This window comes from Phoenix dactylifera, chromosome 1 (genome assembly GCF_051530095.1).
Source record: "Phoenix dactylifera cultivar Ajwa chromosome 1, Ajwa_hap1_PhDact_Kaust_v1.1, whole genome shotgun sequence".
Taxonomy (NCBI): Eukaryota; Viridiplantae; Streptophyta; class Magnoliopsida; order Arecales; family Arecaceae; genus Phoenix; species Phoenix dactylifera.
In genome coordinates this window covers 66494665-66507986 of record NC_143190.1, presented here as the reverse complement: position 1 = coordinate 66507986, position 13322 = coordinate 66494665, and the positions used below count along the sequence as shown (strand labels likewise).

The following is a 13322-nucleotide window of genomic DNA, read 5'->3' as shown; positions in this document are numbered from 1 at the left end:
CAAAATAATTGATAAGATGGCAAGCATGGCGCCCTAGTGGACCTCCATATGTCTCTTCTCCTCCTCGCTTCATCAGGAAGAGCTGCAATCAATATAAAATGTATGAAAGTTCCGCCTCATTGTACTTCAGTTTATCAATACAAATAAGCCAATTAATCCTGACATTCCCTTACCTCATCAAAAGCTTCAAATATGTCGACGCTAGGCTGGTGAATGGTGCACACAACCGTCCTCCCGGTGTCCACGGTGCTCCTTACGGTCCTCACGACGATTTTGCTGCAGCCCGTGCATCAAGTCCGGAGGTTGGCTCATCCATGAATATTAGAGATGGGTTAGCAACAAGCTCCACAGCAATCGTCAGCCGCTTGTCAACATTTCTTGTAGCAGAATCAATCTCAGAGGACAATCGAAGCCATGCAGCGTATACAAGAGACTCGTGGACTGTCACATACGGAGAGTGGATATCATTTTGTTCACAATATCCTGATACACGAGCAAAAGTTTCTTGCTTCTTTGGATAGCCAGATATGGTGATGCTTCACTCTATGTATCCACCTATTTTTCTCCCAGCCAATACGCCAATCAATGTTGTCTTACCGGCTCTACTAACACCCATCAGGACTATCTGCATACATGAAAATGGCAATAAGATGAAACCTGTCGAGAGGAAGTCAACTTACCTTAACTATGCTGGCTAGACTTGCTTCCAGACGTGAAATGATTTCCGGAGCTGCTTCCTCCGGATGATGATTCTAATACTTCCCCGTCTAAATTTGCATGTCTTTCCTTTAATGTTTCTTCAGACATAGGTGGGCGAGCTTTCCCAAATGCTGCAAACGGGAGGCGATGCTCAGAATAAAGTTCTCAATCTGAGAGTTTTAAGCCATAATTTGTAATATTTTGCATTTTTTCCACAAGATGCTGTCGTAGCTAGGATTTATACTCAGGATTGAGATAGGTGAGTGTAACAACCCAGGACCTCACCCAAAATGACTAGCCGGAAGGTATTATTTGGGTTCTTTGATCCTGTATAAGTACCCAAGATCTACCCAGCGAATAACCGATGTGGGACTAAACACACGCCCGCACGGGTTCTCACATACTCCCCTCGTTCAAGCCCTGACGTCCTCGTCAGGCTAAGGATTCATATCTAATCACAAACACCACGATTGGCCCGTGGTCAGCCCCAATGGATCCGTGCTGCAGTGTCCCCTAGTCCACATAGGTTATGGGCCGGGTCCGCTCTGATACCATTTGTAACAACCCAGGATCTCACCCAAAATGGCTAGCCGGAAGGTATTATTTGGGTTCTTTGATCCTGTATAAGTACCCAAGATCTACCCAGCGAATAACCGATGTGGGACTAAACACACGCCCGCACGGGTTCTCACAGTGAGAGCCACCGTGAAAAGAGAATTGAATAGCAATATGTATCCAACCAAGGCACCAAAACCAATCCGGCACCATTTTGCCTCAGGAAAGACACCACGAGACTTCAAGACGACCACTCCTAGTTGGCTCTGTTGATCCGTGAAGAATCTACAAGACCATATTGAGCACAGATATCAGCTATTCTTTCCTCAAATCATGCATTTTCTTCTCCTATCAAGTTAGAGATGCCCTTACTTGGCTCCAACTTTTGCCTAGAAATTTGTTTGTTGAGCTTGCATTCTGTGAGTCCATGCATCAAAGGCTCGTTTGGTTTGCGGAAAAAAGCGGAAAAGTATGGTCAATGGAAAAGTAACGAGATGCCTTTTGTTTGGTTAGAGTTTTTCAAAGAAGAAAGACGGAAAAGTTATATTCCTATGAAAATATGATTCCTATATTTCATGGAAAAATCTTTCCCATAAGAAACATGGAAAAGTTACTTTCCCATAAGCCAAAAATCACTCTATTTTTATTTTTTTTCCAAAAAAGCCCTTCAGTATTAAAGAGGCATTAAATACCTAATTTTATTAAGGGTATAATAAAAATTACACATAACTTTCCCAAAAAAGTGGATGGTCAACCAAATATAAGCACTCTGTAAATCTGTCACATTTTCATGGTCAACCAAATATGCCAAAAGTACTTTCTCAGGTACCCTCTTCTTAAAAATCTACTTTTTAGAAATAATATTTTTAGAAAGAAAAATACTTTTGGCGAACCAGACAAGCCTCAAGTTTGAGGGTCCAGTAACCCCATACCCACCATTTCTTCACATTCTCTGTCAATAGAATAGAGATAGTGGTGTATTTTGCAAACCATTATTGCAGGCGGTTGAGACGAAGAGCGAGATCTCCAACAGCTTATGGTAAGATCAAGAGGAAAGCAAGTGATTGGAGCGTACCTCTCGATAAGACATACCCACCCAGCATGAAAACAATAGGCAACGCAAAGGATCCAAAGGTATTCGCGATGGCCACCAATGAATCGGAGGAGTGCCGATGCCATCTGATTGACCGCTAAGAGCTGCACATACTGCCGGAACAGCCGGTTAAGGAGACAAGTACGCACTTATTTTGAAGAACCCGAAATGGAAGGTGTTGCTGAAAATTGGACCCGAGGGCGACAGCGGACCGAGGAGGAGCTCCAGCTGGTGATGTGGTGGCGGACGGTTTTCTCCGGCAGACCTGCAAGAAGCCTGTAGTCGGGGGTTCCGGTGTAGGCCCTCCGATGCTTAAGTCAGAGAGGGATTTTTTATAGAGAAATAATGGAGAGATATTTTTGAGCCGGAGGAGAAGAAAAAAGAGGTTCCCCACCTAGAGCTTCCCCTCCTTTTTATTGGGAGAGGTTACCTGCAATCGAGCGTGATTGTGTAAATCAATGAGTTACTGTAAACGGCCCGAGATTTCAGGCTAGCTGGCGATTCGTTGAGATTGTGTGAATTCAAACGTTGACAGCCGTTGGGGTGAAGATCGCGGGATTTGATCCCAGATATAGAGGACTTGATTTTCGGTGGAGTGGGGGTCGGTTTCTCCCTTCGATTGAGTCTTTCTTGGCCTTGAGATCGATCAGGCTTAACTCAGCTGAGACCATGCCTGCCAAGGTCATGCCGAGATCGAGGTCGTGAGCTCTGGGGTCGTCGGTGCCGAGATCGAGCGCTCTGAGGTCGTCGGTGCCATGGTTGAACGCTCTGAGGTCGGGCGCTGAGGTCGTGACTGCTTAGAGCATGCTTGCTGTCGTCATGTACGTCACCAGGCTTCGGTGATTTGACCATGTGCTTCGAGTGTTCCATTTTTCCCCCAACAAAAGGATCGGGCTGTAATGAGACAGAAACAAAGTCAACCATCTTAATTACCTTCCTACGTTCGGATCAAATCCGATGACATAGTACGTTATGAACACCCAGACACCAACTTGTATAAATGAAATGGGAATCTTCAAAATCCATCTTGGAAGCGTATACGTCCATGCGGGATAACAGAGCAGATCTCTTTGTTTGAAGAAGATCCAGGAAGCTTCAGAACGGTCGTCGGTAGCTCCGAGAGCCAACCATACAAGATAAACACCATTCCAAAGAAAATTTACCGAGTCACGGTGTCTCTCCATGCGCGGGAAGACTGTCATTGTGATGATAGCCATGGCTGCGAATACTGAAAAATTCGAAATTACAAGATTTCAATTTGTCGAGTTCGAGCCTTCTCGCTTCGTTAATGGTGGATATCACTCACCTCGATTGCCTTGAAAATATACGTAAATGAATTTCGTTTCATCAGCAAGAGTTCTCTTGCAAGATTAGCTTTCAAAAGTTCCTACTTGCTGATGCCATATTTTGATGCTGTCAGGGAGGCAGGGTGGCTCTTTGGCTTGTGATCAAAAGCTTCAAGCTACACTTCGGTGGATATCTTTCATGACCAACTCTAAATAGAGTTTTAGCTTGCAACGTTAACTTCCAGCAACCAAGCAGAATTGATCTAGATCTAACATAATACAACTTTAACAAGTCAAATTAAAGAATCCCTTGCAATAGATATATGCTGAGGTTTGAAATCAGAGATACGATCTGTGATTGAAGTCCATATGACAAAAATGGTGCTCATATCATGCTAGCACATCTTTTTCATCTTTTTCCAAGCTTATATGAAAGCATTCCAATACTTCCAAGTAACGCATTGCAGAGGAAATTATATCAAGTAATAAGCTTACAAGACTGCATCACAATTAAACAAGTTTCTGATTTTCATGTGACAGTTTGTTTTAAAATAGGTAATTAACTGCACACACTTGCATCCAATAAGCAAATTCGGAAGGAGATTTGCTGTACATAAGTTCTTACGCCAGAAATCCATGCTTCCCATTCTTGTCTCCTGTTTTGGCACCAACTACATGAGTTTCCAACACTAACAAAATTTCTAATCTTAATACAATTAAACACTTTACACAAGAGAGAGAGAGAGAGAATCAAACTTTTGAAAGAATTTTAGGAAACCACCATGCCACATTAATATTACATCAAAACATCATTTGTCAGCAAGATTCCAGCCACAATGCACAACATTGGCTAACTACTGCCGCCATATTCAAAAAGTACCCTGCGATTGCCAAAAACCTGAAAGGTTACAGAAATTGTGGTAGTTTTAAGTTTTGAAATTTTGCGAGTGCTAAAAATTAGGATTCATGTTCAACACCATCAATTAGCTGTGACTATTATACTAGTTGAAATAGCAACTGCACCCAGCTTTGGTCTTATAGGTGCAACATCCTTTTCATCACCAAAAATAGTACAAAATATCTCCCAATATGCCGATAACCACCATTAGTAAAATGCGACTCTTTGAACCGTTGCGTATTTGAAATTGCCGCTGAAGCCTTCACAACGTCCCCAAGTTGCGTCTCCATATGAAATTTGCCTCTTTGTAACATAAAAGATTGATGCTTTTCTCATTATGCAGGAAAGCATGAGAATACTCAGTAAGAACAAAATGAATTTCATGATTGAATCATTTGGCTGGATCGTAGTCACCAAATCCCTTCTTGAAACCTTCTACCATCTGCAATTCCTCATCCTTGTTGAGCTTGCAATTCCTCCAATCAGCTCGTTCTGGAACACTTAACAGGCCTGCTAGCACCTGTAAAATTTCGAACAATTTTAACATCTCAATGAAACGACAATGATCATGGCTGGCAGAGTATTGAAAGCTACAATCAGATCTAACATGATAAGCTTTTAGGTTTAGGGGTCCAGCCTATGTCATTCCAAGAGACAAGAAACAAATAACTCAAGGATCAAGAATGAACTGTTCAGAAATTACCTCACGCCCAAACTGGACTGGGAACTTCTCTTTGTCATCAACAAGATGCAACAGTATTGTACCTTCAGGGAGTTCTACATAAAATAAACTTGATTTGCCATCAAATTGAGACCTCAATAATTTTCTACCTTCACTAGAATCATTGTCTGCAAAAGGATCAAGAGATTATCAATGTTGCATGTTGAAGAATGCTAAAGATTTTGACAAAACTTGCAAATTAGAGAAGCCCTTTTGGTCCATTTTATATAAAACATCTGTGCATTTCAACTGAGAAAACAGAGTTCAGAAAGTTGCTCAAGGACCTCTCCCCCACCAATTCATAACAGGGGGACAGATAGCAGAGATATTCAGAGAAGATATGTCAGAAAGATCATAACTAAATTATAGCATTCAAGCTATAATCTGATGCATTTGCAGATAGCAATAGTTTGCTCGTGCTCATCAGTTCTTTTTTAAAAAATACATTTTAATGGAGGTGTGAGCTTAAACAAATTTGAAATCATCATTCAGCTTCTGTCTTGTAAGCTATATAAATCCCACATTTGCCATGGTTTCTCTTCCAATGACTATTTATCAGACCTAGGAAAATATAATGTGCCATTCAAAGTTTGTCAAACCATCCCAAACCACATGGTTAAAGGCATATCAAACAGAATTGATGCAGAACCAGGATGATTAAAAATCTGAAGATGTTAGAGGAAATTTACAAATGAGAGTCAAAGTTACATATATGACATGTGCCTAAACTAACAATTCCACACCAGCATGGGAAAAGGAAACCTAAATTTTGACACTGACTGTCTGACATGAAAGTTAACACCATTTTCTAATAGTGAAAACAGGGTATCATCAACAATGCGAAAAACGATCTACTTCAAATCCTAAGCAAATAATTTAAACCGTTTATCATGAATATGTATCACTGAAATTCCAATTCTTCCCTTTGTTCGATGGTATTATCATTCTACCCATGTCTACTATAGCATCTATGCACAGATAAACATAAGGACATTTCACGAACAACATACCTGGGTTCACCATTGCAAATTCAAATCCTAATTTCTTGGCAGCTAAATTGAAAATCCGCTGAACATTGGATGCTTTAGATAATGGAATGGGAACAGCCTGTTCAGAACATTTGCAAGAATATTAATCAACAAACAAAGTAACTCACAACATGCAACTAGTAGGATCGTCATGCATTGGACCTTTTGATCATCAACCGCAGCATTGGCGTACATGGTGCTCTTGCATGCTAAGAAAGCACTGCACATATGCAGCGCCTCTCATCGGCTCTACTTGAGGCCACATCTCAAGGTGCGATGCAAGATGTGTGGCTATCTGTTTGACGATCCAAAGGCCTAATGCATATTGGACCCAGCCAGCTTTCAGGACATACAATACTGATTATGAAATAATCATAGATCAAACTAACACAGCATTCACAGTTTCCACATTGGTAATGAAATTCTTTATTAGGAAAACATTTATTAGAAAAATATATTGTTGCAGTAACATACAAAAATCATAAAGCAGATGTATTCATCAAGACCATAAGTTACAAGAGAGAGAGAGATTTGCATTCTAAAACTCGGGAAACATCAAGAAAAGTTGGTATTAGCTACAATTAATAGGCTAGCTGCAGCTACAGCTTTTAGTCAAAGCAAAAAAGAGCCCGATTCTTTGTTGATGCGTGCCTTTTAAGAAGCTACTCTGGAATTCTTGTCGGTTCATTTTTTATGCAATCGAGACATATTAAAGATAAGATAGCAATGCAAGTTAATGAATTAGAAAAAAAAAAAAATCAAATAGATCTTATAAAAGAGACAAGCTCTAACTCTGTTAATTTATGCCTATATAATACGTAATTATTAAATCCTCGAGGAGAAATCCTTCCTACCTGAAGGTTAGCATGAGGACTGTGTTGAAATATCCACTCAAAAAAGACAACTTCCTTTGCCTGGTTTTTGTAATACACATTGAGAGCATTTTTATATTTTTCAAGCTCCATGTCTGTATCTGAAGGCATCATAAGAGTATTAGGGCAGTGCTCAATTGGTACCAGCAGTACATGGTTCTGCACAAGCGCGCCCTTAGCAAGTGTGCAGTAGTAACTTTCTCCTATGCTTATTACGAGGTGTGACTCAACATTTGGGCTTGACAAGCAGAACCAACAATTTTTCCCTGAGCTCTTCCGATCACTAAAAGTTGACAAAATCACGACATTGAAGGTTAATATCCAAAGGGAGCATCAGCAAAATGGACGCATCCAGAACTCATACAAAAAATTACATAAAAGAACACTGAAACTATGGAAGTCATGGTTCTCCATCTGGTATATGTGAGATATGGTCTAAATCATCAAACACTGGCTTGTAAGGAGATTGACACATTGTACGTGTTGAGAAGCCAACAGTACTTTATTGAGGAAAAAATATAAAGCATATTTCACAAAGTACTTAACTCACCTATGAGATTTTGCATTCTGAGAGAAACTAGCCCCATCGTCAGAGAGGCTGTGGTTAAAATTGCAATCAGAACCTCGTTCACATTTTCCTTTGTTAAGAAAATCAAAGCATACATTTTTTAGATATTGGTCCCTCGCATCCGCATCATGTCGATAATTACATTTCTCCCCTCGAGAACAGGATCCTGAAGATGTAAACTTGAAGCACAATTTATCCCCACCTGCCCCTCCCCGTTTTTGCCTCTTTGAAACATCAAATCGCCAGTATTGCGTATCAATATCACTATTGGCAGGACGTTTAGTAGCTTCTCTTGCAGGACTGGTTATCTCTGCAATGATATATGGTGATAAGGTGGTGTTTGGTGGTCTTGTGCGAATCTCAGCAGTTGACATCATAGATGCTGGAGTAGGAGAAATCGCATGAATAAACTTCTGGGAAGCATGTATGGCATACAAACAGTTATATAATGCCTAAAAGCTATAGTCAGATCAATGCAATATAGATTAACATGAACAAAAATTTTACTTCTTAATAGGAACTATCAGCAAAATTTGACTATTTCAACACCTGCATTTGCATTATTGTCATATTATGTAACATGTAGAACTGTGAAAGTCAGAAATATAGTATCCCATTTAATGAGTACGAACCACTGATTTCAAGAACTTTCACACAAGATGTCATTTCTTAAAGACAGTTGGGACCAATGAAATTCACATAATTCAGTTCTATAAAATTAGCTAATATTTAAATTTAAAACTACAAGCATGGCTGATAGGAGTATTGAATTACAAAAAACATAGAATAATAGAAAAAAGTCAAATGAAAAAAAAAATCTTAGCTTTACCATTTGATAATCACATAAAGATGAACAATCTAACTCTACCAAATACTGATTTAAGAAAATGCAGCATAAAGCAAAATACAACAACTTATACAGCCTTTCTTTTCTTTTCTAGTTAGTAAAAACAGCATCAGAATAACATGAATGTTAAGACAATATTGTAACATTGTTGAAAATTGAACTTTCAATACAGTATTCCAAATTTTTAAAAAAAAATACATGGTAAAATTTTGGAGACTAGTGCCATACTGCCATAACAAACATTAAGCAAATGAATTGAACCTGAAAATGTGTACTTAAAAATAATTCGTGTAAGATGGGTAAGTACTTGTTAGTGCCAAAAAAGAAGGATTTCTACAAAAGAACATGGAACAGAAAAGAATAGTAATGGAAGAGAAGTTATTTTCTATAAAGGAGATATCCTCATTCCACAAAAAAGCATATAAGCTAACAGCATGAAGAGCCAAAACATCATTTTTTGCAACGTGTGTCTACAATCAAATATGATACATGCATGTGAATATGCGTATGTGTGCATAAATTTAGATGGAGAGACGGATAACACAGACAGAGATAATGACACCTCTGTTTGATGTAGAAAATACGACACCTCTGTTTGATGTAGAACATAATTAATTTAGATAAATATTTGACTCTGAAAAACAGCAAAGTAACATTTACCTAAAAAAGGTACAAAATACGAAAATAAAAAAGTGCAAAGAAAATAAAGATGTAGCATGGAACATAAATCATAAAAAACTAAATGCTTAGGTACAGTTCTTGTGCTAAGAAAACAACTAGACCTGTTTCTCTTTATTCCCTACAGCCGCGAGTCCAATAAAACGGGTAATGTGTTCAGCTTCTTTGTTACAATAGGGCTCACGTGCATAGTATACACCTTTAGTACCTGCAATATGATACCTACAGAAAATAGATAGCAGGCCCCAGCATCAGCATCATCCTATACGAAGTCAGATAAAACTCCAATGCTTGTCAAACAGTTAGTTCCACAATTTATTCAACACAGCATTCATAAGCCTCTAAACTATAAACCAGTGTTCAAACTTGGAATTAATGCCCACCTCCAACCATAAAAAGAATCTCGTTCATGAAGCTTGAACCAAATGAACATAACAGCAAATCAAGCATAGTCAAGTAGAAGAGGTAATTGTCCTCATAGCTATATTATGCATAACTAGATCCTACAATGCCTACTGACATCTTATTCTTGACATACTAAAAGTGCCTAAAGTACACAATTCTTGATTCTCCAAATAAGACAACAATATGAAAAGAAAAGAGAAAGGGGACATTGATTTAAGACATCCAACAGAGGGATGCAGATAAACCTCATGCAGATTGCATACCACTACTCCTAACAGGTCTGAATTACGGGAATAATTTGTCTGACTACAGATGCATAATGTGCTATTAAATAAATGCTAATATTCAAAAGGGACCTACCTTGGCTTGATCTCTGCAACTAATTCCGATACAATGGGATCATATCCTGAAGGATCTGAAACACCCGGTGGAGTATTGGAAGTATCAGCTCCATTAGAGACCCCACTTGGCCATTCATTAGTAAAACATGATTAAGGAAAAAGGCCAAGCAGAATTCCTTAAGAATCAGTGTGGGTAGAAAAAAATCCATGTAAAATTTACTCCTTTTCTTGACAAAAAAAAAAAGTGAATTAAGGATATGTCAAAAACATATCAACTATCCCCGGCTCTTCTGCCAGGGCTCTCAATGCATCAACATCATCCTCGGTGTACACTCCATAGCCCCCAGCGTCTTGTGAACGCCTACCAGATAAATAAGCCACCGATAACCCTGTAATCGTTACAGATACTTTAATGATCAAGCGCAATACCCTAATAATTCAAGTAAAGAAACAGGAGATTAAAGTTAGAAATAATCTAATGATCCAAGATTGCGAGAGATTAGAGTTACAAGAAGAAGTAAGTAAGTCCATGTATTCAAGAAAACTAGGGCATTGGGGAGACAGAGAGATAGGAGACGCTGACCGTGGAGGGAGAACTTGCCGCTGCCCTTGAGCCAGTAGAGGTTGGAGCAGAGCTGGACGCCGTCGGTCTTGAAGCCGAGGTTGGAGGGGAGCTTGGAGGCGGCAGAGAGGAACCGCGCGGCGCCAACGCCGTAGTCGCCGGTGAAGTAGGTGGGGATGGGGACGGCAGCGCGGCCGTCGAGGTAGTCGGAGAGCTCGTCGGGGCGGTCAGCGGAGTCCGGGAAGAACTGACCGACGCAGAAGAGGGCGTCGAAGGGCCCGCTCGATTTGTTCACCTGAACAAGAGATTCGAAAAAATTTAGGGTTTTAGGTTTCGATCTTGGCCGGAGCGAAGGGAGAAGGAAACCTAGTAACAGGATGGATCGGAGGGGGAGGAAGAGACCGTCTGAACTCGCTTGAAGAGCTGGTGTAGGTGGCCGAGGACGTCGCCGCAGAAAAGGATTCTTGGAGTTGAAATCGTCGCCATGGAGGGGATGTGAGAGCGGGGAAGAGAGGAGCTGATGAGATGGATGCAATTCGAGAGAAGCGACGGGACTGGACCTATCTTGCAAACAAAGTCGGCAAATCGTGCCGTTGCCCGACTTTACATTTTGCCGACTTTGCTGCTTTATTCAAGCCAACCGTCCCATATTCAGAAAGAAGAGCTTTAAAATATATAATATATTGATTGACCATTTAATACATATATCAAGTTTAGTTTTTCGCTTTTCAAATTTAGATTCATAGATAAAATTGCAGAGAGGTGTATGAATGAATATCATTATACAAAAATATAAAAGTGAGGTCTAACTTTTCTTGTAAAATCAATAGCAATAATAATTTTTTAGTATCAATTATTTATTGTTTAAATAATATGGTTCATTTTTTTAATTCGTTGTTTAAGATACACATCTAGTGTTACAGCTTTGATGCGAGATGACTTAAATTAAAATGCAATATTTTTAAAGTAGTTATCTTCCAGGATTCATATTCGGCTAATTACTTCGATATCCTCATTTAGATACTTAACAAAATTATCTTGACGTTGCCTTTGTAATGCGATATCAGTTATGGCCCCTTCATCCATGACTTGCATTTATGTGAAATAGTGAAGGAAGACTTGAAATTCATTCCCATGATATCTATTTTAAAAAAAACCAAGATACGAAGTGCATTATATCACCTTCAACATAGAAACCCTATATAAATAATTGATCCCTATTTAACTCTCCTTTTAATTCAAAACAGTGAATTCAAACAAATGTAACCATAGCTAATTAGTTGCAAGGCAGTTGCTATATAAACAATCTGAAATACAGCTTAAAGCTCTAAGAAAATAATTATTAATGTCCCCGAGATTGAAATTTAATTTAATAAAGTATAAGAAGAATGACACTCTTGGAAAGAATAAAAGAAACTATCCAACCACAAAAAAAGAAACTTTAGGCAGTGAATCCCATATATTTGAAAAACCTTAGCTAATTTGTGTATGGTGGCGTCTCCTTTTTTTTACCAATAAAAGAAAAAAATAAAGAAAGTTCAAGAACAACAATAAGTTCTATTGGTTATTGTGGTGGAAAAACAAAATATTTATCCATGTGATTATATAAAAAAATAAAATATCAATTCAGCAACATATATATATATATATATATATATATATATATATATATATATATATATATGTATGTATGTATGTATGTATGTATGTATGTGTGTGTGTGTGTATGTGTGTGTGGTGTAGTTGTGCACATACTATGATTTGTTGTTTCTAGGTTATATTTTTATGATATTGTTACATAAGTAGATATATTTTTATGCCACATGTGATGATATAATCATATTCATATGATGATTTGAAGTTGCAATCCATGATTTGAAGTTGCTAAGTGAGATGCACGTGTATCTTAGTTACGTAATAATAGCAAAGATGGGCAAAGACAACTGTTTGGTCGTGACGGTGCCAACTAATTGAGTTGGTAAGACAGTAGTAGCATTTGGGTTCAATCCCACCCTCTTCCCATAAAGATGAGCAAAGACAACTGTGTGGTCATGAAGGTGCCAACTAATTGAGTTGGTATAGTCGGTATCATTTGGGTTCGATCCCATCCTTTCCTCAATTTTGGTTGATTAAAAAAAAAAACGGTGCTCCCTTCGGTCAAACCAACCCAAAAAAAAAAATGGTGCTCCCATAACTGTTATTAGAAAAATTATATGATTACATAATTCATTTTTGTAACCACATTAACACATCGTGACATGTATGCATTTCATCCCAACATACACACAAGAATGCAATCGATTTACTGAGAAGTTCCTCAAAAGGCATGCTCTTCTTAAACGTTTTTCCAGCCTCGGGCAAAAGCAGAGGCCAAAGAAGTCCCTTTTGGTGGCCCACTGGCTCCCCGACTTCATTGCTTGAGAGGCACGTTTGTCTTTGTTTGCCAACTTAAAGAACCTCGCCAAGGAGGTCCCAGTGTATTTAGAGAGGCCAACAGAATTATTGACTGAGTGACTACTTTCATGGCTAATTATTCAGAATATACCTTCTAGTTAAAAGAGAAGGAACTGTCTCGGACACTTTGTGAGTTTGTATTCTCCGATTTTATTGAGTGTATTCGTACACGCATTGTATGATGAAAAAAAAAATAATAAAAAAAAAGTCACAGTGGGGCCAAGAGGCAGGCACTGTGACTATTGGACAATTGAATGAAGTGCGAAAGGGATGCTTAGTTCTGTGGTGCCTGGCAGGAAACATAGATCACATGCA

The 13322-nt window shown here is 38.8% G+C and overlaps 1 protein-coding gene across 1 annotated transcript; it reads right to left on the bottom strand.

The window, feature by feature from the left end:
* Positions 1–4400: 4400 nt before the first annotated feature.
* Positions 4401–11147, bottom strand: LOC103711163 (CwfJ-like family protein / zinc finger (CCCH-type) family protein). Its single transcript, XM_088710165.1, has 10 exons — positions 10956–11147; positions 10575–10848; positions 10253–10380; positions 10011–10132; positions 9350–9467; positions 7703–8133; positions 7135–7435; positions 6263–6359; positions 5235–5380; positions 4401–5051 (listed from the first exon to the last, which is right to left on the bottom strand). The coding sequence occupies exons 1-10, from the start codon at positions 11037–11039 to the stop codon at positions 4923–4925; spliced, it is 1830 nt and encodes a 609-aa protein (XP_088566291.1). The 5' UTR covers positions 11040–11147; the 3' UTR covers positions 4401–4922.
* Positions 11148–13322: the final 2175 nt, after the last annotated feature.

Coding starts and splice junctions, on each gene's coding strand:
- LOC103711163 (XM_088710165.1), bottom strand. CDS start 11,039: ATGGCGACGATTTCAACTCCAAGAATCCTTTTCTGCGGCGACGTCCTC. Junction 10,381..10,574: donor CGGCAAGTTCTCCCTCCACG/GTCAGCGTCTCC, acceptor TAACGATTACAG/GGTTATCGGTGGCTTATTTA. Junction 5,381..6,262: donor ATTTGCAATGGTGAACCCAG/GTATGTTGTTCG, acceptor ATCCTTTTGCAG/ACAATGATTCTAGTGAAGGT.